This window comes from Vipera ursinii (genome assembly GCF_947247035.1).
Source record: "Vipera ursinii genome assembly, chromosome: 2".
Taxonomy (NCBI): domain Eukaryota; kingdom Metazoa; phylum Chordata; class Lepidosauria; order Squamata; family Viperidae; genus Vipera; species Vipera ursinii.
The window spans coordinates 231,618,559-231,644,554 of record NC_139513.1 but is presented as its reverse complement, the minus strand read 5'-3'; the positions used below and the strand labels follow the sequence as shown (position 1 = coordinate 231,644,554).

Sequence of the window (25,996 nt, the reverse complement as noted above, 5' to 3'; positions counted from 1 at the left end):
CAACTTTGAGTTGATTCTGTTTTAAGTGCTGCCTTAGGTCTGTATGGTATAATTATCCAAATAAAAAGCCTACTAGATTGTCCAAATGCCTTGATTTCATTCCCACACTAAAAGCTTCCCTCATCTACTATTTCATTGCTTTCTATTCTCTGAAATTCTTCCAGTCAAAATAGTTTAACATTTAGTCTATATAATGACAAACAGCTATCTAAACTGTTCAGCAAATATAGGAAGATTGTGGTTATTAAAAGTTGCATCCTTTTGTTTGGTAAGTTACATTTTTGGACAAGTTGGAGAGGGGGGAAAAAGCTGGTAGAATTAGTAGAACGGTAGAATTATGTTAGCCTGATCCTGCAATGCAGCTGTGATGAAATTCCTGGTTTCTGGAGAGACTGGAAGATGTAGGTAATTCTGTAATTCTGCCAGAGTATTCATAAACTCTACAACTTACACTATCCAAGCTCTGTTAGTCTTATGCGAATTCTATAATTTAGACTTTATGTAGCCTGTGCCAATGTAGCAGATTAAACTGATTTATTTGTAGATTTATTATAAAAGCTCAAAGCAGCTTGATATGTTCCAGTTTATAACATTTTGTCTAATCAAGATATGCATGGATGTCCCTGGCATTGATTCTACCCTGGCAGACCTGACTCAGCTAGGGATTCATGTATTGTAATAAATTGGCATATATTTGGTGTATTCCAAAGAGCCTCCTAAAGAAAATTTTTGACATGGGAGAATTCCTTACAGAGTTTACACATGTACTTTAACTCAGTTAAAGTTGTTTGTTGTATTCTGTGTACATGAAGCAGCTTGAAAATGGCCAAAAGATTAATTTTGTGCATTGTAACTTTCATAGGTTGGATGGATCATGCAAATTACCTTACAGACAAGTCCAGTGGAATCTTTAGTTGCAGCTGGCAATATATTTGTGGGAATGGTAAGTTTGTGAGATAGAGAAGTAAGCTAATAGATGAGGACAAACACCTGGGTAGATATTAACAGCCATGGAAATCATCCATTTAAAATGCCATTGCACAACTCCCAAGAGACAAAGCAGTACAAATATTTTAATTCCAGACACGAAGGAAGGTTCAGTATTTCTAATAATAGGTCAACAATTTTATTGCCTTGGCAGAGTAAACATTCTTACATGGGGGAGTAAGTTTTAACAATCATCTCATTCTTTTTTTTCTTTTCTTGTTTGTTTCTCATGATTCCAGAAAGCTCAGAAGCAAGATAAATTGGTTATTGATTCCCTCTTAGAGCAGAGATGCTGCCTGATATGCAAGAACATTGCAGGTTCATGCTTTTGCATTAGCCTAACGTTCAGATCTGGATTTGCATTAGATTATATGAGAAGGGACACCATAAATTCATGCAACAGTGTCCAAAATAGGCACATATTTTCTGTCAAGATTTCCTCCTAAAACAGAAGCCTATACAATTCTATTTTTTGACCATTTTTTAACTAGAAGAATGACCCCAGTTCAAACTGCAAAAAGCCAAGGAAGAACATATTCAAAATGTTCAAAAAGATTCTTCCTTTACAAGTGTATTCCTTTACACTAATTAGTGTATTCTTTTACACTAATAAATGAGGGCTGGAGGATTCTATTAAGTTTCCGAGATTCTGATCTTTATCTCTAATTCTTTGCATTAAAACTCCTTGCTGTCGTCCATGTAAAATTTGCTTCATGAATTCAGGGATTCCAAACCCCCAATCAACTGGGCAACAAAGCCATGCAAGCAGCAGGCAAGAGCAGAAAGCTCCATTTGCAGGAGCAGAGTGTCTGTGCATGAAACCATCCCTTTCACACACACACACACACACACACACACACACACACACACACACACACACACTCTGACAGTCCACGGGGCTGGAACGGTTGGGGACCGGTGTCCTGGATCATATCTGTAGGAGAAAAGCAGGCAGAGCTGGGGGCTGGAGTTCATCACATCATCAGTTAAGAGTCCGTACGTTGCCACAAGTGACCCAAATCCAGCCCCCCTTGAATTTGTTGACCTTTATCTAGTGCCAGTTTAATGCTGATTGTTAGTTGACTGCATTTTTGTCAATAGGTTTGAATAATAAATCTTCTGTACTGCAACTTCACATCTGGCCCTGATCCTTTGCACCTGACAATAACCTGTGGCATGGGGGCTTGACGGACCATTCTAAAATATAAGAGGAAGACATAACTAAAATCCACTTACTGTCAGAATCCATTTATATCACATTTCATAATTGTATAGGTAGAACAACGTGCTATTACTGGGAATTCTGCCATCTCTCCGAGGGGGGGGGAGAGGATGGTTACTAAAGCGATTTTCAAACAACAGGGGATGTTTTAATGGGGGAAGGGAGGGGGACAGACAGATCTGGTTTGTGTCTTCATTTACAACTGAAAAGGGAAGCAATAACCATAAAACCAAGGAGAGTTCCCTTTCCCATGGAAGGACCTGACACCTAGCAACTGACGACAGCCTGACCAAATGGATGAGGGGAGGGACTGGAATGGGAATGGTTTATATAGGATTGAAATGTAACTTTTCTCAGATTCCATCTTGTATTCCCACAATCGATTCCTTCCTAGTAAACATTTTCCTTTTGGACTAAACTTGCATCCAAGAGTTCTTATTTCCTAAGATGTGGATTGAGGTGGGTCCTGACAGTAGACGGAATCTGCTTTAAGAGTCAACCTGGAAGGGAAAACCTTACCGGGGGACTTTGCAACAAATACAAATGTCTGGCGACGAAGCAAGAGAGGAGGGAAGCCCCATGGAGGGGGAGTCTTCCCCCCAAATGGAATCCCAGAGACAATGGGAAGCTGAAGCAGCATATTCCCCCGGGGAAGAAGCGGTGGAGCAGTACGACCGAAAACCCCGGTGGTCGATGGGCGTTGGAAGGAAAAGTGAGTGGGAAAAGGCTTCGGGAGAAAAGACCCTGAGGCGTAGTAACCACCAACCAGAATGGAGGCAAGAGATGGAGAGTTCCCTGCACGCCAGCGAGGAGGAGCGGATCCTGGAAAAGGCCATTGATCTGATGAAAGCAACCCTGAGTTCACTGAGGGAGGAGAGAGCTGAAAATCGCAACCGAGGCAGCGCCTGGGGACGCAACTGGAAAGGTAACGGAGGGGATCCAACACCTGAAACCCCGGGGCCATCCAATGGAACAGGAATTGCTGCCTCAGCAGTACCCACCCCCCCCCCAGAACCACAGATGGGGACCAGGATGAGGAGCGATACCGGCCACGGCGCAGACAACGCTCCAGCCAAAAACTCCTGCCCCTGGAAGTCAAATTCAAGGGGGAGCCATCACGACTGGGATTTTTCCTAACCCAAGTCCTCAGCTACATGGAAGAGTATGGACGGGACATCCCCAGTGACAAAACACGCATCCGAATTGTGCAATCTGCCCTGGACGGGATGGCTGCAGACTGGGTGGTGAACTTGCATGACTCCAATGCCCCAGAACTCAACGACTTCAACCGATTCATGTCATCTTTGAGGCGACGGTTCGAGGATCCTTTGGCTGACCGTAAGGCCCGGGAGAGAATCAAAACGGTGAGGCAGGGCAGGCGAGCAGTGGCTGATTATACCCAAGAATTCCGAGCCATTGCCAGCAAGCTGAACTGGCCAGAAGACATCCTCCTTAGCCATTTCAAAGACGGTCTGAACTACGACCTGTATGATGCTTGCCTGCCTCGAGGAGACCCACCCCACCTCGACGACTGGTACATCCTGGCGGAGGAAGTGGAAATAGACCTACTGAAGAGACACCGCAGAGGAAAACCATGGGGCCGCCTGCCACCCGAGCAAACACGCGAGGGGGAAAAACCACCAGCCACAGCCAAAAAATCAACAAGTTGCTTCAACTGCGGGAGAGAGGGCCACCGTGCTGCAGAATGTCATTCAAAAGCCCCCCCACGAAAACCAGAGGCATCATCCTCCAAGAAGCCGGGGAAGCCCCAAGGCAACACAAAAGAATCTTCCATGAAGGGGACAGAGGCTGTAGAGTCCACAATTCCTGCCAGGAACTGGGACTGGACTCCGGCCTGCACCGCAGGGACGGTGGACAACTCGGAAGACAGCTCAGAGGGAGAACCATTGGTAAGTGGACCCCTTCCACCCATACTTAAGACAGTGACTATATTAGCTTCCCCTATGCCTGAAGCAGCCAAAATAAAAGCTCTGATAGACTCTGGGTGCATCCGCTGCCTTATCAGCCCAACGCTGGTGGAGAGATTGAGCATCCCAGTGAGGAGGCTAAAACATCCAATCTCTTTTAGTCAATTAGATGGGACAATAGCAGGGGGAGGACCAGCCACCCTAGCCACTTTACCAATCCACCTATCACTGGGGCCCCATGAGGAGGACATAACGTTTATAGTGGCCCCAGGCATAGAATGCCCAATGATCCTAGGACTGGAATGGCTGAAGAAATGGAACCCCGGGATAAACTGGAGGACAGCAGAACTCAAATTCCCAAAGGGGGGGCAGAAGAACATAGACTCCAAAAGCACCCCCCCCAACCCAGAGGGAGGAGACAGCAGCAGTGAGGAAAGAGAAGGGATTACCAGAGATACCGGAGGAATACAGGGACCTGGCTGAGGTTTTCAGTGAGGAAAGAGCAGATGAGCTTCCCCCCCACCGCCCCACAGACTGCACCATAGAATTCAAACCTGGGGCAAAACTCCCAAAACCCAGGATGTATGCCATGAGCCCAAGGGAAATGGCAGAAATGGAGAGATTCATAAAGAAAAACTTAGAAAGAGGATTTATTGAGCCTGCCAAACCCAAAGTGGCCGCCCCGGTTCTGTTCAGGGAGAAGAAGGATGGGTCCTTTCGTTTGGTTGTGGACTATAGAAATTTGAACACAATTAGTGAATGTAATCTGTACCCCCTTCCCCTAATGAAGGATATGTTATCCCACCTATCGAAAGGAAAGATTTTTACCAAACTAGACCTGAGGGAAGCATACTACCGTATTAGGATTAAGGAAGGAGACGAATGGAAGACTGCATTCAACTGCCCAATGGGGTGCTATCAATTCAAAGTATTGCCATTCGGACTGCAAGGGGCCCCGCAGTCTTTATGCAATTAATTAATGACGTGCTGAGAGAGCACCTATATAAGGGGGTCCTGGTTTACCTCGATGACATCCTTATCTTCACAGAAACCAAAGAGGAACATATCAAACTAGTCAGAGCAGTCCTGAAGAAGTTGCGAGCTGCCCACTTATATGCTAAATTATCGAAGTGTGAATTCCATCAGGAAAATATCGACTACCTGGGATATCGCATATCTCCAGAGGGCATTGAAATGGACCCTGAGAAGGTCAGGGCAGTACTAGAGTGGGCACCCCCCCGCACACGGAAGCAATTGCAAAGTTTCCTGGGGTTTGCAAACTTCTACCGCCAATTCATCCCCGCATTTGGCCAAATAGCCATGCCCCTCACAAATTTGTTGAAAACGAAGGGGGGGTCACCCGTGAAACCCAGCCAGCCTCTGAAATGGTCAATGGAATGTCAAGCAGCATTTGAGAGGCTAAAGAGAATTTTTTCTGCTGAACCTGTCCTAAAACACCCAGATCCCGACAAACCTTTTGTAATACAGGCAGATGCGAGTGATGTAGCGGTAGGAGCCGTACTATTACAAGAAAATGATGGGGGGACATTGCAACCATGCGCATACACATCCAGAAAACTCACAGAAACAGAACAACGCTGGCCAATATGGGAAAAAGAGGCATTCTCGTTGAGGTGGGCATTACTAACATGGCGCCAATTTTTAGAAGGAAATAAAATACCTTTCCAGGTCTGGACAGACCACAAAAATTTGGAAGCACTAAAAACGCCCAGGAAGCTCACTCCTAAGCAAGCCCGCTGGTCCCAACATTTTCACCGATTCAATTTCACTCTCAAACACTTACCGGGGGGAAAGAACTTCCTTGCAGATGCATTATCCCGCATGCCCCAATATAACAGCACAAGAGTTACTGACTTTAAACCACTTGTACCGGAACAACAACTGGCAGCACCAGTCACCACCAGGGCACAAGAAAAAATGAAGCCGAAGGTAGATAGCCAAACTGGAATAGAATTCAGGAAATTTTTGGAAAGTGATGAATGGTTCCAGAAAAATAAACATGTGTGCACAATTAAAGATGGACTGCCGTGGGTGGGGGAGAAGCTATATATACCTGCCACACAGAGAATCAATTTCATGCAACTGTGCCATGATACAAAATCAGCAGGACACTTTGGCTTTGTAAAAACCTTACACTTAACTAAAAGGCAATTTTGGTGGCCATCTATGAAAAAGGACATAGAAAGCTATGTGGGTAGCTGTCAAATTTGCGCGATGGCCAAAAGACTGCAAGGGAAACCGCCAGGTCTGTTACAACCAGTGGCAAACCCCTCAGCCCCATGGAAAGAAATAGCCATGGAGTTTATCGTAGAACTGCCAGAAAGTAATGGAAACACCGTAGTCTGGACTGTCACAGATCTGTTCTCTAAGCAAGTACACTTCATACCTTGCCAAAAAATCCCGACTGCAAAAGCATTAGCAAAACTTTTTGTACAGCATATTTACAGATTGCACGGGGTACCACAACGCATCATATCTGACAGAGGGGTGCAATTTACGTCGGCATTTTGGAAAGAATTTTTATCTCTCTTAGGAACCACCCAAGGACTGTCATCTAGTCACCATCCTCAGACAGACGGAGCTTCTGAAAGACTTAATAATATACTTGAACAATATCTGAGATGCTATATTAATTTTCAGCAGTCCGACTGGACAGACCTACTGCCTTTTGCAGAAGTAGCATATAATAATGCAGTCCACTCAAGCACAGGTTACACTCCTTTTCAAGTAGCTACAGGCCAGAGTTTCAACCCAATACCAGAACTAACCCCAAAAGAACCGGTTATCCCTGATCTGAAGGAATGGATTGCTCAATTACAAAATACATGGCCAATCATTAAGAAAGCGTTGGAAGATGCCAGAAAAGCATACAAGACACAGGCAGACAAAAAAAGAACCGATCCCACACCATTTAGGGTAGGAGAGATGGTATATTTATCCACAAAATACCTGAAATCACTCCAACCCTGTAAAAAACTAGGACCAAAATATATTGGACCCTTTCCAATTAAAAGAATCATAAACCCAGTAACAGTTGAATTAGAACTACCCAAAAATCTTAGACAAATACACCCAACCTTCCACTGCAGTCTATTAAAGAGAAAACAACAATCTCCACTACGAGAAAAAATCCCACCACCACCACCCCCCATCATGGTGGAAGGAGAACAACATTTTGAAGTGAAAGAAATCTTAGATTCCAGAAAACACCATGGAACGATACAATATTTAGTGGCATGGAAACACCTCCCCTCCTCAGAAAACGAGTGGGTTAACAAACTCCATGTTAAAGCACCCAAGTTGCTTAAGAGGTTTCATACAGAATATCCAAACAAACCAGGCTAACATTTATATGTTTTCTTTCCCCACAGATGGACTCATCTTTTTTCTGAAAGGAGAGCCGAATGTCAGAATCCATTTATATCACATTTCATAATTGTATAGGTAGAACAACGTGCTATTACTGGGGATTCTGCCATCTCTCCGAGGGGGGGGGAGAGGATGGTTACTAAAGCGATTTTCAAACAACAGGGGATGTTTTAACGGGGGAAGGGAGGGGGACAGACAGATCTGGTTTGTGTCTTCATTTACAACCGAAAAGGGAAGCAATAACCAAGGAGAGTTCCCTTTCCCATGGAAGGACCTGACACCTAGCAACTGACGACAGCCTGACCAAATGGATGAGGGGAGGGACTGGAATGGGAATGGTTTATATAGGATTGAAATGTAACTTTTCTCAGATTCCATCTTGTATTCCCACAATCGATTCCTTCCTAGTAAACATTTTCCTTTTGGACTAAACTTGCATCCAAGAGTTCTTATTTCCTAAGATGTGGATTGAGGTGGGTCCTGATTTCTTTTCCTTGCAGTCGGAGTCTCCTCTCATGGTAAAGCCGTATCTGCCCTATGTTACCAAGTCTGAACTCCATGCTATCATGACAGCGGGATTTGCCACCATTGCTGGAAGTGTTTTAGGAGCATATATTTCCTTTGGGGTAAGAATGGAAGCACAGTAATTGATAATGATTATTTTATCTTGTTTGTAGTCAGGAGTTTGTGGTGTTAAACATGATTCGTTTTCATTAGCTGTTTTGCCTCATTAGGGATTTTTCTTTCTCTTTCTTTCTTTCTTTTTCTTTCTTTCTTTTCTTTTTGTATTTCCTCATTTCTTGAAGCTACCCTAAACCTAATGATACCACTCTCTTGTATCAGGGTGATGTCTTTTCGCTACTGAGAGTTGACACTGTGGTCACTGAATTTGCTTTTAATGTCTATGATTTCCAGAGCTTTCTAGACTTCTTTCTCCAGCTAAAATTCCCCTTTCTCGTACAAAACCCTGCCTGTTCTTTAAAATGCTGTTGGCCTCCAGTTTTACATGAAGCTATAGAGAGATAAGTGAGAAAAAGAGATGCATTCATATTATTCCAATATTCCAATATATTTTATTACAGCTTGTAAAACAACATTTTTTTTCAACTCATCTCTAAAGCATGCTGACTGGGAAATTCTGGGAAGTAAAGTCTACACTGACTTGAAGTCACTGAGGTTGAATAACACTGTCCTAATGTAAAAAAGTGGGGACACGGTGGCTCAGTGGGTTAGGACGCTGAGCTTGTCGATCAGAAGGTCGGCAGTTTGGCGGGTCGAATCCCGAGTGCCGCGTAACAGAGTGAGCTCCTGCTACTCGTCCCAGCTTCTGCCAACCTAGCAGTTCGAAAGCACGTAAAAATGCAAGTAGAAAAATAGGGACCACTATGGTGGGAAGGTAACAGCGTTCCGTGCGCCTCTGGCGTCTAGTCATGCCGGCCACATGACCATGGAGACGTCCTCGGACAAGCGCTGGCTCTTCGGCTTTGAAACGGAGATGAGCACCGGCCCCTAGATTTGGAAACGACTAGCACGCATGTGCGGGGGAACCTTTACCTTTACCTTTTAATGTAAAAAAAAATCATTTGTTTTCATTTGGCAGGTTTCAGCTTCCCATTTATTAACTGCTTCTGTGATGTCAGCACCGGCAGCTTTAGCTATTGCTAAACTCTTCTGGCCTGAGACTGAAAATCCCCAGATAAATGCCCAACAGGATACAAAAATGGAAAAGGGGTAAGCAATTTATATGTTCATGTTATATTTTCATGGCTGCTGGACTTAGTAACACTTTGAAAAACCATAGAGACCATCTATGGACAATTCAATTAACTGAAACTAGAAGAAACATAACTGGGGAACACAAATTCGCTTTTGATTGATATGAGCAAAGTCATCTGTAATGAAAAGAACTTACTTAGATAATATTGCCATGATTCCCATGCCATTGAGATCTTGCTACCTCAGACAGAGGCTCAAATATCAACAAATTTATTCCCATTAGTGCCCACCTGTAAGAAGAAAAAGGAGCAGCTACTGAATTGCTAGTTTTCACAAAGCCATTTGAAAACACAAAGCACCAATCAGAAAGAATTAATGCTCATAACTCTCATAATCTAAGACAGGGGTGTCAAACTCAATTTCATTGAGGGCCGCATCAGCATTGCGGTTACCCTCAGGGGCCCAGGTGGGTGTGGTCTGGGTGGGCATGGCCTACTGGGTGGGCGTGGCTAGAGTGCGTATGGCCTACTCGGTGGGCGTGGCCAGCTCTACATCGTTCGCATCAAGGGTGCCAATGGGTGCCTGGGCAGGAGTGGAACAGATCTGAGGGTCTCTGGCAGAAGGAGGGTCTCTGGGCCAGGGCCAAGGTAGTGGGGGCCGTTCCCTCACTTTTTCCAGGATGGCTTCGTGGGCCACATGAAACCACTTCATGGGCCGGATCTGGCCCCCGGGCCTCGTGTTTGACATGTCTGATCTAAGAACTTAAATAAGGGAAAATAGAACTGGCCATTTCAGCTCTCTGGTAGCCATAAACACACTTAGCACAAATATGATTCACCTCCTAGTTCACAGGCAACGAATATGATCAAATAATTCATCAGCATCTAATAATTAATGATAATCAATTATTAATTAACATTAAATTAATTATCAGCTGGTTGAGGTTATTTATCCTGTTCCTCACTGTAGGATCAACAGATGCTAAAGATCTGCATTCCTGTTTTAAGCCCTCATAAGTGCTTTTTACATTCACAAAAGTTTATCTCAGTGTCAAAATTATTAACAATATTAAATATTACTTTGGATATTATTCTGGTTGCTGGCCCACCTGATATTTTAAAAATGATGGATACTATTATTGTAGGGGAAAGATTGTTTTGACTGTTTGGTTGTCTAAATTTGCATTTTGAGCCATACAAATGTCACATTAATGTGCACCTTTTCTTTTGCTGCTGAAGAGAAGCTAGGAACCTGTTGGAAGCTGCCAGCCAAGGTGCCACTGCTGCCATCCCCCTGATAGCCAACATTGCTGTGAATCTGATTGCCTTCCTTGCTTTATTGGCCTTCTTTAACGCAATCCTGTCTTGGCTGGGGAACATGTTTGACTACCCACAACTGAGCTTTGAGGTATTGTCCTATCAGCTGTTAGCTCAAGCAAGGGGTATGGGAGATATAGCCTAGACTTCACTTCAGCCTACTATTAAGAGGATATCTGAAATTGTAGGTTATGCCTTCAGGCAGGGGTGTTCAATCTTGGCAACTTTAAGACATATAGACTTCAACTCCCAGCATGGCTAACTGGGGAATTCTGGGAGTTGAAGTCCACAAGTCTTAAAGTTGTCAACGTAGGACATCCCTACTGTTATGTAGTGGGTCCGACGCAAGGAAGAGACGCCAGCCGGGGTACATGTTCAGCTCTTTATCAGGGGGGAACGTACTGAGGAACGAGGGTTACCTGGCCTCCTTAAATACCTAGCCAGATAGGCGTCCAGCCAATGGGGTTGGCCCCAGGTTTCCCGCCGAAACTAGGTTTCCCACCGAAACCGTCCAGGCCAACACCCCCTAGTGGCTGTTGCTGTGCAGATGCCTGCACTGGATACATAACACCTACCTTAAGATATTTGTGTTTCCTTGCGCTGATGTATCTACTGACTGCTAAGAATTATTAGAAGAAGGCACTCTTCTGAATACTGAAGTATTTGACGAGGCACTTTTCTGTAACAGAGAGTTTGCAAAAAAATTCCTCATTGTGATATTAAAATAGGGTTTTTGTGTGAAAGGTAGAAAGATGTCTGTGACCCTGTGTGACTAATTCTGGATTTCCTTGCATGGAAGCAGGAAGGAGGGGCAGCTGAAAGGATAAATCAACCATCAAAAAAATCAGGCACAATGATTAATAAACATGTTATACAAACTACAAACTACTGGTAAGGAGTTCAATGTGCAAAATACAGGGGAGTAAATGGCTGCTTCATGCCATTTAGATGCCAAGAATCATGTAGTGAGTGCATTTGGGTTGTGTTTTAATTTTCTACTGCTGAGGTCCAAATAATGAATGGGACATGAAAAAGGCACATGTGTGTGTAGTATATACACATACATAGGCACACATACAGGTAGTCCTCAACTTATGCACTCAATTGAGCCAAAAATTTCTGTTGCTAAGCGAGGCAGTTGTTAAGTGAATTTTGCCCCATTTTACAACCTTTCTTGCCACAGTTGTTAAGTGAATCACTGCAATAGTGCGCTCCCACAGGGAGGGTCTTCTCAGGGTGCCGCCGATAAAAGACTGTCGGCGGATAACACCCAGGGGAAGGGCCTTCTCTGTGGGTGCGCCTGCCCTCTGGGACCAGCTGCCCGTGGAGCTTAGGACTGCCCCTGACCTTCGCACATTTCGCCAGGACCTGAGGACCTGGCTCTTTGAGCTCTCCGGCCCAGGCTGAGAATTTTTAACTGGGGTTTTTAATTTTAGGGATGATTTAATCTTAATCTTTTTTAATTTGTTTTTAACTTTTGTACTGGTTGTTTTAAATACCCTGTAAACCGCCCTGAGTCCTTCGGGAAAGGGCGGTATATTTTTTTATTTATTTATTTTAATTCCATTTATACCCTGCCCTTCTCCGAAGACTCAGGGCGGCTTACAAGCTTAGCAGTAGCCTTCATTCTATGTATATGCCTGCTAATTAGGGCTTTCACACACACACACCAAGCGGCATTATTACAAAGTCAGCTTAATTGCCCCCAACAATCTGGGTCCTCATTTTACCTACCTGGGAAGGATGGAAGGCTGAGTCAACCTTGAGCCTGGTGGGATGCGAACCTGCACTAATTGCAGGCAGCTGGTGTTACTTAAGGAGGCATTAGCCCACTGCTCCACCAAATTTAATAAAATAAAATAAATAAATAGTTAAGATAGTAACATGGTTGTTAAGTGAATCTGGCTTCCCTATTGACTTTGCTTGTCAGAAGGGCGCAAAAGGTGGTTACATGACCCCAGGACACTGCAGCCATCCTAAATACATGCCCATTGCCAAGCATCCAAATTTTGATCACTTGACCATGGAATGCTACAACAGTCGTAAGTGTGAAAAATGGTCATAAGTCACTTTTTCCAGTGCCATTGTAACTTTGAATAATCACTAAACAAATAGTTGAAAGTCAAAGACTACCTGTAGATTTTAAAGAAAAAAAATTCTGCTTGTTTCCAGGTGGTCATGACAAATAAGTCACATAAATTCTGTTTGTGTTGCAGTTTACCAATAAAGGCACTACTGTACTTCTATATATCATCTGTTTGGTTAATATCCCCAGATCATTGTATGAAAATTGGGTGCACAACTTGAGACTTCAGTGTCACAGCCCCAGTAACCTCCACAGGTTTATAAAATCATTTGATTTAATCATTATTATGATTAAGCTTACAGAATCATATAATTAAAGTTGTTTCTGAACTTAGTTTTTTTAACTCATATAAGCATACTAATTTTAAATATATAGGTAGAATGGAATTATATTAATTAAACATACATTTAATTAAATTTACATATACATGAAATAAAACCTAACTCCACCTGTGATCCCCATATAATTGCTCAAAAACCCATGAAAAATCAGGTGTACCTCTGTTGAACAAGCCTAGAAAAAAAGAGGCTCCCACTTCAGTAAAAAACTGCTGATTAATCTAGACAATCAGTTAACATATTCACAATGAGCAAGAAATCATCAGATGGAAAGCAAGGGAAAAAAACCTGGATGACTGTCCCTGCTTTAACTATGTACTATGAGCAGATGGGTCTAAAATGCAACCATAAATAAATAAAAAGGGAAATGATCACATGGAGGAAAAGGGCAGAATTAATTCATTACAGGTTGAGCCAATTGTTTATGTATTATTAGGGCATGCATGAATGCAGAACCTTCTGCATTAAAGTGCTTCCACTTAATGTAACATATGGTACCGTAGAAATGATAAATGGATGGGGAAAACATTTAGAATCGCAAAAAAAGGAAAGAAGGAGTTCAATTCCCATTGAGAGCAAAAAGAATATCACTTTAAGCATGGAAGAAAAATATGGCAAGCTAGGTACAGATGCTCCCCTTGGAAGCAGCCACAGTCCTGGTGCAGTTAAAGAAAAGAGTAATGGATTGCTTAACAATCTAATGATGCTTCATCTACCTAGCTACAAGGGACCATTTATAAAAGCACTGTGAGGAGGTTTTTAATGCAGTAAACAAAAGGGTTACAGCTGGCCTGGACAGTTTCCCAAGAGAATTTTTTTTCCTGCTTTCTAATGGAGCATAAAGGGAACACAAATACTTTCTGAGCACAATATTCAAACCTTGTTGAGAATGGCCCCAATTGCCCGATAGGCAAAGAGATCCTAATTAGTTAAAACATGGCTCCTTCCTGCCTTTCTGCCTCATTTGAAAAAGTATGTTCCACCCCAATCCACAGACTCCAGGTAGGGTAGAAAGAGAATTGAACTCTCATCTCTCAACCCAAGCCACATTACAGATTTTATTCTCCTGCATAAGTTTTTAATGCCTATTTAACGGCCAGATTAATTTTTCCCCAGTGACTCGGAAATATCAAATCATTTTACCCTTGAGCAAAAGGCTATGAATGAATTTAGTGGGTATTTCCTCTTAGCCACTCTGAAAGAAAATTATTCCTTCCATCCACTGAAGCAGATTTTGGGTTTTTCAAGAATGTGGTGAGTTAAATAATGCTATGACTGCCCTTTCTCAGTGACTGGAGGTTGAGGAGATCTGGTTAGGGAGCAATATGTTAAAACTGAGTCCTGGCAAGATGGAGTGGCTGTGAGTACGCTTTGGATGGTACCATTATTGATGATGGATGGGGTGGCACTGCCCCAGGCAATTGTATGTCCCATCTATTAGTCTAATGTCATCCTACCAATAGGATAAAAATCAACAGTGGATGCTCTAGAGCTGCATCTACCATTAACAATGATCTGGTGTCTCAGTCAAGAAAGAAAAGACTTTACCATAGGAATGACTAACTTAAATTAGAGTTAAATTAAGCTAAATTGGTAGGAAAGAGTTAAGTTTTTCCCCCCTCTAAATTGGGATCTCTTTCATGATTTTTGTTAAAACAGCTCAGTTTGAGATGTAGATTTCCGCAGTGTAGTTTGGCTTTTTTGGCAACCCATTTTATCTAATGATCTTGCAAATAGTACAGTATTCTTGTGATATAATAATGATGTAATGATGCTTTGCTATTCATTCTCTCCACTCAATGTATAATTTTACAGATTCAATCATCTGTCTCCTGAAAATAGGGGATAGTTTTATGTCATTCTTGGATCTAAACCAATCCCTAAGGCCATTTAAAGGGTGGGAGAATGCTTTTTTATTTAGTTATATTTTTTTCTCTTTCTGGACTAAAATGTAGTGTTCATAATAAATAGACTGCTTAACCTTGAGACTTACACTGCTAGATAAAAGCTTTAGCTGATAAACAAGACATTTAAGGCATACTGTATAATAATAACAACATCAACAATAAGTTGGAAAGGACCTTGGAGGTCATCTAGTCCAAACCCCTGCTCAGGCAGGAAACCCTATACCATTTTCAGACAAATGGCTGTCCAGTCTCTTCTTAAAAACCTCCAGTGTTGGAGCATTCACCACTTCTGAAGGCAGGTTGTTCCACTGGTTAATTGTTCTAACTGTCAGAAAGTTTCTCCTTAATTCTAGGTTGCTTCTCTCCTTGATTAGTTTCCATCCTTTGCTTCTTGTCCTGCCTTCAGGCGCTTTGGAGAATAGCTTGACTCCCTCTTCTTTGTGGCAATCCCTGCGATATTAGAACACTGCTATCATGTCACCCCTCATCCTTCTCTTCATTAAACTAGACATACCCAATTCCAGCAACCATTCTTTATATGTTTTAGCCTCCAGTCCCCTGATCATCTTTGTTGTTCTTTGTACTTTTTCTAGAGTCTCAACATCTTTTTTACATCGTGGTGACCAAAACTGGATTCAGTATTCCAAGTGTAGCCTTACCAAGGCATTGTAAAGTGGTATTAATACTTCACGTGATCATGATTCTGTCCCTCTGTTAATGCAGCCTAGCACTATGTTGGCTTTTTTGGCAGCTGCAGCACACTATTGGTTCATATTTAAGTGATTGTCCACTAGGACTCCGAGATCCCTCTCATAGTTACCACTATTGAGCAAGGTACCACCTATACCAGGGGTCGGTAACCTGAAAAAGCAAAAGAGCCACTGGGAACCGGTTCCATCACACATAAAAAAAGTGTGAGCCGCGCGCGTGCATCCACGCACACGCATGCACATAAAACAAAATGTTTTGTGCATGCGCAAAAAGTTTTGGTTTTTTGCGCATGCGGGTGCGTGGATACATGCACGCAGTTCCACTTTTTTTTATGTGGACGCACCTGCACACCAGTGGCTACGGGTCTCCGTGGTGACGGGCGCTGGGTTGCGGTGCCGCCTTCAGCCTGGGCGCCACCGGAGCCACCCCCAGGACCTCCAAACTGCCGCCCGAACACCCGTTTGGAGACCTGCTGGTGCAGCACCAGCAGGTCTCCAAACGGGTGTTCGGGCGGCAGTTTGGAGGTCCCGGGGGTGGCTCCAGCAGCTTTCTAAACCGGCACCAGCAGGTCTCCAAATGGGTACCGCCGCTGCCCGTTCCGAGAGGTGCGCGCGCAGCTCTCCAAACCTTTGGAGTGGTGCACGCGCACTTCCTCCCGTTCGGAGTGGTGCGCAGGCACCAGGCGACTGGGAGCCGCGGGTTGCCGACCCATGACCTATATTATAGCTGTGCCTTTGAGTTTTCTTGTCTAAATTAGAGCTTTACTTTTTTCACCATTGAATTTCATTTTGTTAGATAGCATCCAGTGTTCCAGTCTGTCCAGATCCTCCTGTATCTTAAGCCAGTCTTCTGGAGTTTTGGCTATTCCTGCCAACTTGGTTCATCTGCAAATTTGAGTTGTTTTCCCCTTGAGGATTCTCATCCATGGAATCCTTCCCAAGCCCTCCCTACGTTTATTGAAATTAGCTCTCTTAAAGTCCAAGACTCTAGTTCAGGGGTGTCAAACTCAATTTCATTGAGGGCTGCCTCAGCATTGCGGTTGCCCTCAGGGGACCGGGTGGGCGTGGCCTACTGGGTGGGTGTGGCTAGAGTGCATATGGCCTACTGGGTGGGCGTGGCCAGCTCTACATCATTGGCATCAAGGGTGCCTATGGGGGCCTGGGCAGGAGTGGGACAGATCTGAGGGTCTCTGGGCCAGGGCCAAGGCAGCGGGGGCCATTCCCTCACTGTTTCCAGGATGGCTTCACGAGCCACATGAAACCACTTCACGGGCCAGCTCCAGCTCCCGGGCCTTGTGTTTGACATGTCTGCTCTAGTTTGACTGTGTTATACTGCTTGTGGTTCCATAATGTTGAATTCCAATATTACATGTGTTATGTACTGGACTCTTAAAGAATACCACGTGGGTTGCTGGAGCAGCTAACAGCTCTCCAGCAACCCAGACTACAGGTGTCCTGTGCTGCAATTGGCTATCTCCAGGCGGCAATGGTTGATTCAAATCTATTGGCTGCCACCTAGGGGTTAGACTATATATTGCAGCTAGTTGCAGCCTTTTCCCCAGTACAGTTCCTGCACAAAATAAACTATGAGTTACCTTGTACTCAGCTTCACGTCTTCATTCCTGCACCAAAGAACCCGCTATTTAACGGTGACGACGAGGATGGGATCCTGATTCCCTGATTAAGAGTTGAAGTCTACGAGGGAAGGAAGCGCACACTGGAGGGAAAAGGCATTTCCCCCCCCCCCTCTCAAGGTCGGCTAGCAAGCTACGCTAGCAACCTCGTGCTCAGTGGACTCATTCCCTGAGCCTGGAAGCAGGATCCGGAAGAACGCAGGAACCAGCAAAAGAATGCCAAAGGTCGGGAAACTGAGATAATTCAATGTGAAACACCCGGAAGAATAGCCATCATATCTATCACAAGTAGAAAACTGCCTCAGGGTCAATCAGATCGTGGAAGAAGGACTGAAGGCTGCAATGCTACTCTGCGTGTGTGACCCAGCAACCGTTGATTTGGCCGAGAACCTTTTCGCACCGACACCGATCGAAGCAGTCTCTTACACAGACCTCAAAAAGAAGCTAATCGGGCACTTCCAGCCCAAGATGTCTGAAATGGCTTGGCAGTTCAAGTTCAACCAAAGAGTGCAGCAACTGGGTGAATCAGCTTCCGAGTTCATAGCAGGCCTGAGGCAGGCGACACGCCTTTGCAAATTTTCAAATTTAGAAGAGTGACTATGAGACCGGCTCGTCTGTGGCCTATGGGACAGAACACTTCAGCAGAGACTCTTTGCTAGGCCAAATTTAACGTTTTCTGAAGCACAAGATGAGGCGATGGCCGACAAAGCTGCCGGGGGCGCTGTTCAAACAGTGCAGCCCGCCAAATCGACAAGTTTGAAGAAACGGTCCACCCTGAGGACACCAAATGCACCAAAGAATTCTCCGAGGAGGAAGAACCTGAAATCAACCAATTCCAAAAGCAGCCCAATGTGCAATACCGAAATAGCCAGCAGCGAGAGGACAATTACAAGGCAGTTCTCTTACCGAGATGTAAAGGGTGCAGCGGCAACCATTTTTGCACCAACTGCAGATTTCGATCAGCCACGTGCAGAGATTGCGGAAGGACAGGCCACATCACAGTGGTTTGCAGAGCCCGCCAGAGAGACCGGCCACCCAAACACCAGTCGGAAGAACCGACTAGGAGAGATACTTGGGCCCAGGGTCCAGATAGTGTGGGTTTTTTCAGAAGCCGTAGAAGCGTATGCCGCACTGGGGCTTGACACCCCCTCAAACCCAAACTTCAGCTCATGATAGAGCTACAAGGAGTTCCATGTAAGATGGAATTGGACTCTGGCTCTGCAATTTCAATTATTTCTCAAGACACTTTTAACTTCTTGTGTAGGCGCAGTAACAATTGGACCAAACTAAGACCCTCAGATATAATCCTAACGGATTTTCAAAATGCTCACATTAAAGTTATGGGAGAAGCCACTTTGTTGGTAAAGTTTAAAGGGTTTTTGGGGCATCTGGATGTAATAGTAGTAGGGAGTCAGAGAACGAGTCTCATTGGACTCGATTGGTTTGATGCCTTAGGTATTCAGATTACTGACATAAACCAGATGCAAACTGCAGACCTTGCATCAGTATGCGAGGAATATGCAGATGTTTTTGATTCAACCCTAGGCACATACACAGGCCCGCCTATCTCATTTAAGTTAGATCCCAACGTAGTTCCAATCAGGGTTAAGCTTCCTAGGGTCCCCTTTGCCTTAAAACATAAAATTGATTCCAAAATCTATAAGCTCGTAGAACAGGGCGTGTTACAGCCTGTTGATGGTGGGGAGTGGGAAACTCCTATAGTCAACCCACTTAAAGCCAACGGGGAAATTCGCATTTGTGCTGATTATAAATGCACTCTAAATAAAGCCCTCAAGAAACACGCTTACCCAGTGTCCCAGTGGTCAATCATATTTTAGCCTCCTTGCTATTGGTACTATTTTTGCTAAACTTGATTTAGCACAGGCCTATCAGCAATTAGCAGTTGATGAGGCCACAGCCGTGGCTCAAATGATCGTGACTCACAGGGGGGCTTTCAAAGTTAAACGCTTACAGTTTGGAGTCAGTGTTGCACAGGGTATTTTTCAGGGAATCATGGAGCGTACACTCAAGGGTATTCAGGGTGTCTGCCCTTATTTTGATGATGTTCTTATTGCAGGGGAATCCCCAGAAGTGTTGGCCAGTAGGCTCAGGGCTGTCTTGCAGAGGCTTCATGAAACAGGCCTCAAATTAAAAAAGAACAAGTGTAGTATTGGGGTTTCTTCAACAGAATTCCTGGGTTTCCGAACTGATGCTAACGGCATTCACCCTGCTGATTCTAAAGTGAAGGCCATTAAAATGGCTCCTAGGCCCAAATCAAAAGGAGAGCTACAAGCATTCTTGGGCCTCCTAAACTTCTATCACACATTTCTACCTCATAAGGCAGCAATAGCAGAGCCTCTTCACAGGCTTCTAGATAAGAAAGCTCAATGGAAATGGACTAACTTACATGAAAAAAGTTTCCAGGACTTAAAAGCACTATTGTCAGACAAGTCTACTGTAACTCACTACAAAGAGTTTAAACCTGTATGCCTTGCATGTGATGCATCTCCCTATGGGGTGGGGGCAGTTTTAAGTCACATAGAAAAAAATGGAACACAGGTTCCTATAGCATTTTACTCAAGGACATTGTCTTCTGCTGAGCGTAACTATGCTCAGATTGACAAAGAGGCCCTAGCCATCATTGCTGGAATAAAAAAAATCCATGACACTTTATATGGCAGGGATTTCATGGTCTACACTGACCACAAACCTCTGTTGGGACGTTTTACATTGAACAAACAAACCCCCCACATACTATCTCCAAGAATGCTGAGATGGTCTATTTTCCTATCTGCATACAATTTTAAATTAATTCACAAACCGGGCAAGGAAATGGGCCATGCTGATGGCCTCAGCAGACTACCACTGCCACTAATGGATCCAGATCTGGCTCCAGCTGCTAGAATATTGTCCATATAGGACATACCTGAATTTCACCTCCATGCAGGGGACATTGCTGCTGAAACTGCCACAGATAAAATACTTAGTAGAGTGTTGTCATGGGTATACACGGGCTGGTTGGATAAAAGTCCAGGCTCAGAATTTCAGAGCTATTTTGTCAGGAGGCATCAGTTATCTGCCCATAAAGGGTGAATTTTATGGGGAAACAGAGTCATAATTCCCACTTCCCTAAGAGACAGGGTTTTACAATCATTACATGAAGGCCATCCAGGCATTGTCAGAATGAAAGTGTTAGCTAGAAGCTACCTCTGGTGGCCTGGCCTTGATAAGGCCACTGAGGCTTAAGTCCATGGTTGTTATACATGCCAGCAATCGAGGCCTGAAATGCCACAGGCTCCAGTTCACAGGTGGGAGGAAACACACACTCCTTGGTCTAGGGTTCACATAGACTACGCTGGGCCCTTTCAGGGACAGCTTTTCCTTATAGTAGTGGATAGCTACTCAAAATGGCTGGAAGTAATTCCAGTTCCTAACATGACTAAAACCCCCAAGGGGGCTGCACATGGGGGATTGGGTATGGGCCAGGAACTATGGTCATGGGAATCTGTGGGTTTCTGGTCAAATTACCAAGGCATCCGGATCCCTATCTTATGAAGTGGGGTTGGAGGAAGGGCGAGTTGTCAGACGACAAATTGATCAGCTCAGGAAAAGGTTTCCAGAATAGCCACTAAGTAAGGACTGCGTCATAAGTCCCTCCCAAAGTCCTCAAACTTGCGGCCAAGCCAGTCCTCACACGGACTATCAGGACTTTTCCTTCTTAACTGAGGCAGAACCGGAGGGAGACTTCCGGTGGCGGCGCGGCGTCGAAGACAGCCGTTTCGGGCTGCCCGCTTCACAGCTGAGTTGTTCTCACCCGAAACAGCGCCGATCAGCTGTTCGGGTGGATTTGAAGCCCCCTCTTCGGGAGAAGAGGAGGGGGTGAGGCCCCAGGTAGGGGTTGAGTTCTCCGGGGCCGCCTGAGCTTAAAGCTTGGGCGGCTGAAGGATTGAACTCCCCCGTAGCCTGGGTTGCTCCCAGCTGTTTAGCGTCTCTGCTCTGGGATTTTTGGAGCAGAGCCAGGCGTTTGCGACCACCCCTGCCAGAAGGAAAGACCTTGGAATAAAAAGGAGCAGGCAGAGCGGTACAGGAGGTCAAGGTGAAGAGGACTTTTATTCTTACTCTCTAGCTTAATGGAATTTATAAACTTAAAGTGAAAGTGCGCAACAAGTGAAAGTGAAAAGATGGCGGCTAAACCTCCCTCAAAAACCCTTCGGAGTGCGGGAACTTCCCCGGTGCAACAGACATCGTTGCAAGCTTTGCTTCCTCCTGCTGCATTGACGTTGAAGGATTTACAAGATGCCTTTGAAAAATAATCCCAGGTAATATCAGAAATGCTGGGTGATAAGATGGCAAAGGTGGAGGAGAAACTGGAGAAACTGGAGGAGAGGATAGAAGAGAAGTTTAAAGTAATGGAGGAGAGGATGGAAGAGAAGTTTAGTGCAATGAGGGTAGACATTTTGTCTACAGTGGAAAGCGTGGCTGAATGTGTGCAATGTTTGGACGAAAAAGTGGAGGATCTTAGTCAAAAGAATGCTATACTAGAAGTAAAGGTACTGGAGAATGAAGATTTAAGGGATAAAATGGACGGAGAATTGAGTCTTGTCCAGTATCATCAGATGCAGCATGCTATTAGAATCAGGGGCTTAAAAGAGAATCCTAAAGAAGACCTAAAGCAGCTGATTTCTGAGGCTTTGGAAGCAGTATTGGGTCAGCCAGCATCTGAAATAAAGGGATGCATGGACAAAGTTTTTCGTGTAAACTCATGGATTGCTAGGCAGAGGAAGCTACCTAGAGATGTGGTGGTTTATTTTATAAAGAGAGAAACTAGAGATGAAGTTATTCAAGCCGCTTATGATACTAAAGTTGTGGCTGCTGACCAAGAAGTTTTGGTTTTAAAAGAAATTCCTCCAAAGATTTTAAGGAGAAGGAAGGATTTTGCATTTCTCGTGCAGGAACTTAAGCAACGTGATATAAAGTTTAGATGGGAGATTCCTGTCGGATTGGTGATGATGCATGAAGGTAAAAGATATCGTCTGGTTACTGTGACACAGGCGCGTGATTTCTACAATAATGTTTTAAAAGCAACCCCTCTACCACTTCTGGAAGCTGCAAAGGGATTTGGAGAAGGGAAACCTCAAGAGGCCGAAGGTGGACAGACAGAGGAGAATGGTGCTGGAGGGGATCAAATTATAGCCTCGTCGGCTGTTGCTGGAGAGCAGAGGGTGACGCGTGCCGCTTTAAAACGAGCAAAACAAATAAAAGAGCAAGACCAGCAGAAGGTTATGGAACTTTCAAAGCGTACTTACAGTGAAGCAGTGGGAGGAGCGCGGCCCAAAGGAGACAGAGGGGCTATTAAAGATGTGCTCTAACAGCTTCGGGGTGCCACGCATGGCGACTAAATTTCTAACCTGGAATGTTAATGGACTAAATTCACCACAGAAGAGAAAGAAAGTTTTTCAATATTTAAAACAATTCAAGATTGATGTTATATGTTTGCAAGAAACGCATATTAGGGTTATGGACCAAAAGTATTTATCGAACTCAAGGTTGGGCACGCAATTTGTTGCCTCTGCGATGAATAAGAAAAATGGAGTGGTTGTTTATGTTAAAAGTACTTTAACAGCGGAATTAATTGAAGCAGATAAGTATGGAAGATATGTTATGATAGATTTGTTGCTAGAAGGCAAAAAAACGCTTTTAGTTGGACTGTATGCTCCTAATCAACAACAAGCTGATTTTTTTAGTTCACTTCATACAAAGCTTACTCAATTGGATTACAAATCGTTTATTTTTATGGGGGACTGGAATGGTGTTTTGGATGTACAGATGGATAAGGATGGTTCTTTTAAGCGTGCTCCGAGTCATGCCAGATTGCCTAAATCTTTTTTTGAAATGAAGGATGATTTGGAATTGCGAGATATTTGGCGTGACACACACCTGCATGAAAAGGATTATACTTTTTTTTCTGATAGACATCAATCTTTTTCCAGGATTGATTTTATTTTGCTGACTAATGACTTTTTTTCTAGGATTAAGAAGGTAAAGATCTGTGCAAGAGCTATTTCTGACCATAGTCCAGTTTGGTTAGAGATCAATAAGGACAATAGAGATAGGCGCTCGTGGCGCGTAAATGAGAATTTGTTTAGAAATCAGAGAAATGTGGAAGAATGTAAACAGCGGATGAAGGATTTTTTTGAAATTAATATGAATAAAGATACTTCTATGGACATGGTTTGGGACGCTAGCAAGGCCTATATGAGAGGGGTGTTGATATATATGAATAATAAACACAGACGTACTTTGGAAGCCAGAAGGAAAGAATTGGAGAATGAAATTAGGGAAAAAGAAAAGGCCTTGATTTTGAACCCATTGGATGTGAAGACTAAGGAGGTTATTAAGCTATTAAGAGGACAATTTGACAAATTAATGGCTGATCAAGTGGCAACCAATTTGCGGTTTGCTAAGCATAATACTTTTTGCAATGCTAACAAGCCAGGTAGATGGCTAGCTTATAGACTAAGGAAAAAGCAAAGGGCTTCTAATATAGATAAAATTGAACATAAGGGAAAGGTTGTGTTTCAACAGGATCTTATTAAGGAAGCCTTTCTGGACTTTTATTCTAAATTATACGCTAAGGAGAAGATTAATGAAAAAGATATTGATGTATATTTGGAGAATGCTAGCATCCCGGTTCTTACGCAGGCACAAAAAGAGGAGATTAACCAATTGATAACAGAAGAAGAAATTCTTACAGCAATTAAGGAATTGAAGTTGGATAAAGCGCCAGGTACGGATGGTTTGACTGCGGTTTACTACAAAAATTTGCAAATGGAGTTGGTAAAGCCATTAAAGGAACTATTCCAGATAATTCAGAGAGGGGGAAAGGTGCCTCCGTCTTGGAGAACTGCTTTTATCTCTTTGATTCCGAAGGAAGATCAAGATGCTACTCAAGTAAAAAATTATAGACCGATATCACTTTTAAATACAGATTATAAGATATTTGCTAAGGTGTTGGCTAATAGACTGATGAGGGTTCTGCAACAGGTGATTCATGGGGATCAAACTGGGTTTATTAGTGGTAGGCAAATGAAAAATAATGTGAGGCATATAGTTGATGTGTTAGAGTTTTTGGAAAGGAACAACCAGATCCCTGCGGCGCTAATTTTTTTAGATGCTGAAAAAGCTTTTGATCAATTGAATTGGCAATTTTTGATGAAAGTTTTAGATAAAATGAATTTTGGGGATAAATTTTTGCAACCAATTAGGGCATTATATCAAAAACAAACTGCCCGAATAATAGTTAACAATAGTTTGACTGAAGCTTGTAATATTGAGAAGGGCACAAGGCAAGGGTGTCCGTTATCGCCTTTGTTATTTGTGTTAACATTGGAGATATTATTGGTAAAAATACGGAATTCGGAAAGAATTAAGGGTATACAAATTAGAGATCAGGATTATAGATTGAGAGCGTTCGCAGATGATCTGGTTGTTACGGTGACCCAGCCGGAGAACTCTGTTGTGGACCTGATGGAAATAATAATGCAATATGGGAAGGTTTCTGGATTTAAAGTTAATGCACAAAAAACTAAAATTCTGGCCAAAAATATGACAGTATCGCAAAGGGCTCTTTTAGAAGGACTAACTGGATTTGAGATTGTCAAGAGGGTCAAATACTTGGGGGTGTTTTTGTCACCCTCTAATACAAAGTTATATAAAAATAATTATGAAAGATTATGGGGAAAAATTCAAAAAGAAATGGAGAGTTGGGAAAAATTGCAATTGTCTTTGTTGGGGCGAATCGCAGCAGTGAAAGTGAATGTCCTGCCTAAATTTTTATTCTTATTTCAAATGATACCGGTTCTTAAGAAAGATTCTAATCTGGAGGAATGGCAGCGAGGTATCAATAAATTTGTTTGGGCAGGGAAAAGGCCACGAGTTAAACTTAAGATTATGCAGGATACTCGTGAAAGAGGTGGTCTTAAAATGCCCAATCTTAAATTATATTATGAAGCTGCTGCGTTAGCAGGAATAAGTGATTGGATTAATTTGACACAAGAGAGATTATTAAATCTTGAGGGCCACGACTTGTTATTTGGCTGGCATGCATATTTGTTGTATGATAAGAAGGTAGATAATGTGTTTAAAGTGCATATTTTAAGACAGGCATTGTTGAGAGTCTGGAAGAAGTATAGACATAAATTAGATTGTAAGATACCATTGTGGGCAATCCCAAAACACGCAATAGAAAATATAAATGTTGGTTTTAAACATGATGTGACTACGTACAAGGAGATTTTAAGTCTGGAAAGAAATGTCTGGTGTCTGAAACCGTACAGCCTCTTGCGAGATGAGAAGATTGTTCAAACTTGGTTTCAATATATTCAGCTACGGGCCAGGTGGAAAGAAGATCAGAAAACTGGTTTTACAATGACTGATGAAAATCTGATAAAGCAAATTAGAAATCAGGGTCCAGCACATATCAAACGGATATATCTTGCATTGATAGAAATTGACTCAGAAACAGAACTTGTTAAAGATTGTATGATAAAATAGGACTTTTCCTTCTTAACTGAGGCAGAACCGGAGGGAGAACTGGGGAGCCCTGGAGTGCAACATGGGTCCCATGAAGGAGCAAGCCAACCAAACTTCAGCAACCGCTGTGCCTACTCTGCTGAACAGTCTGACTGGGGTGGGCCAACCTGGAGAGGACAGTCAGAGTGCATCAAATCCCCTTGACCCAGGAGCATAAAGGGACACAAGTC

At 43.4% G+C, this 25,996-nt stretch overlaps 1 protein-coding gene across 1 annotated transcript in view; it reads left to right on the top strand.

The window, feature by feature from the left end:
* The window catches only part of SLC28A3 (solute carrier family 28 member 3), a 66,873-nt gene that overhangs the window by 27,720 nt on the left and 13,157 nt on the right, over positions 1-25,996 (top strand). The window contains exons 10-13 of the mRNA XM_083355867.1: positions 863-943; positions 8,028-8,153; positions 9,128-9,258; positions 10,482-10,650. Of these exons, the coding sequence (XP_083211993.1) occupies positions 863-943; positions 8,028-8,153; positions 9,128-9,258; positions 10,482-10,650 (507 nt within the window). The remainder of the gene's footprint in view (positions 1-862; positions 944-8,027; positions 8,154-9,127; positions 9,259-10,481; positions 10,651-25,996) is intronic.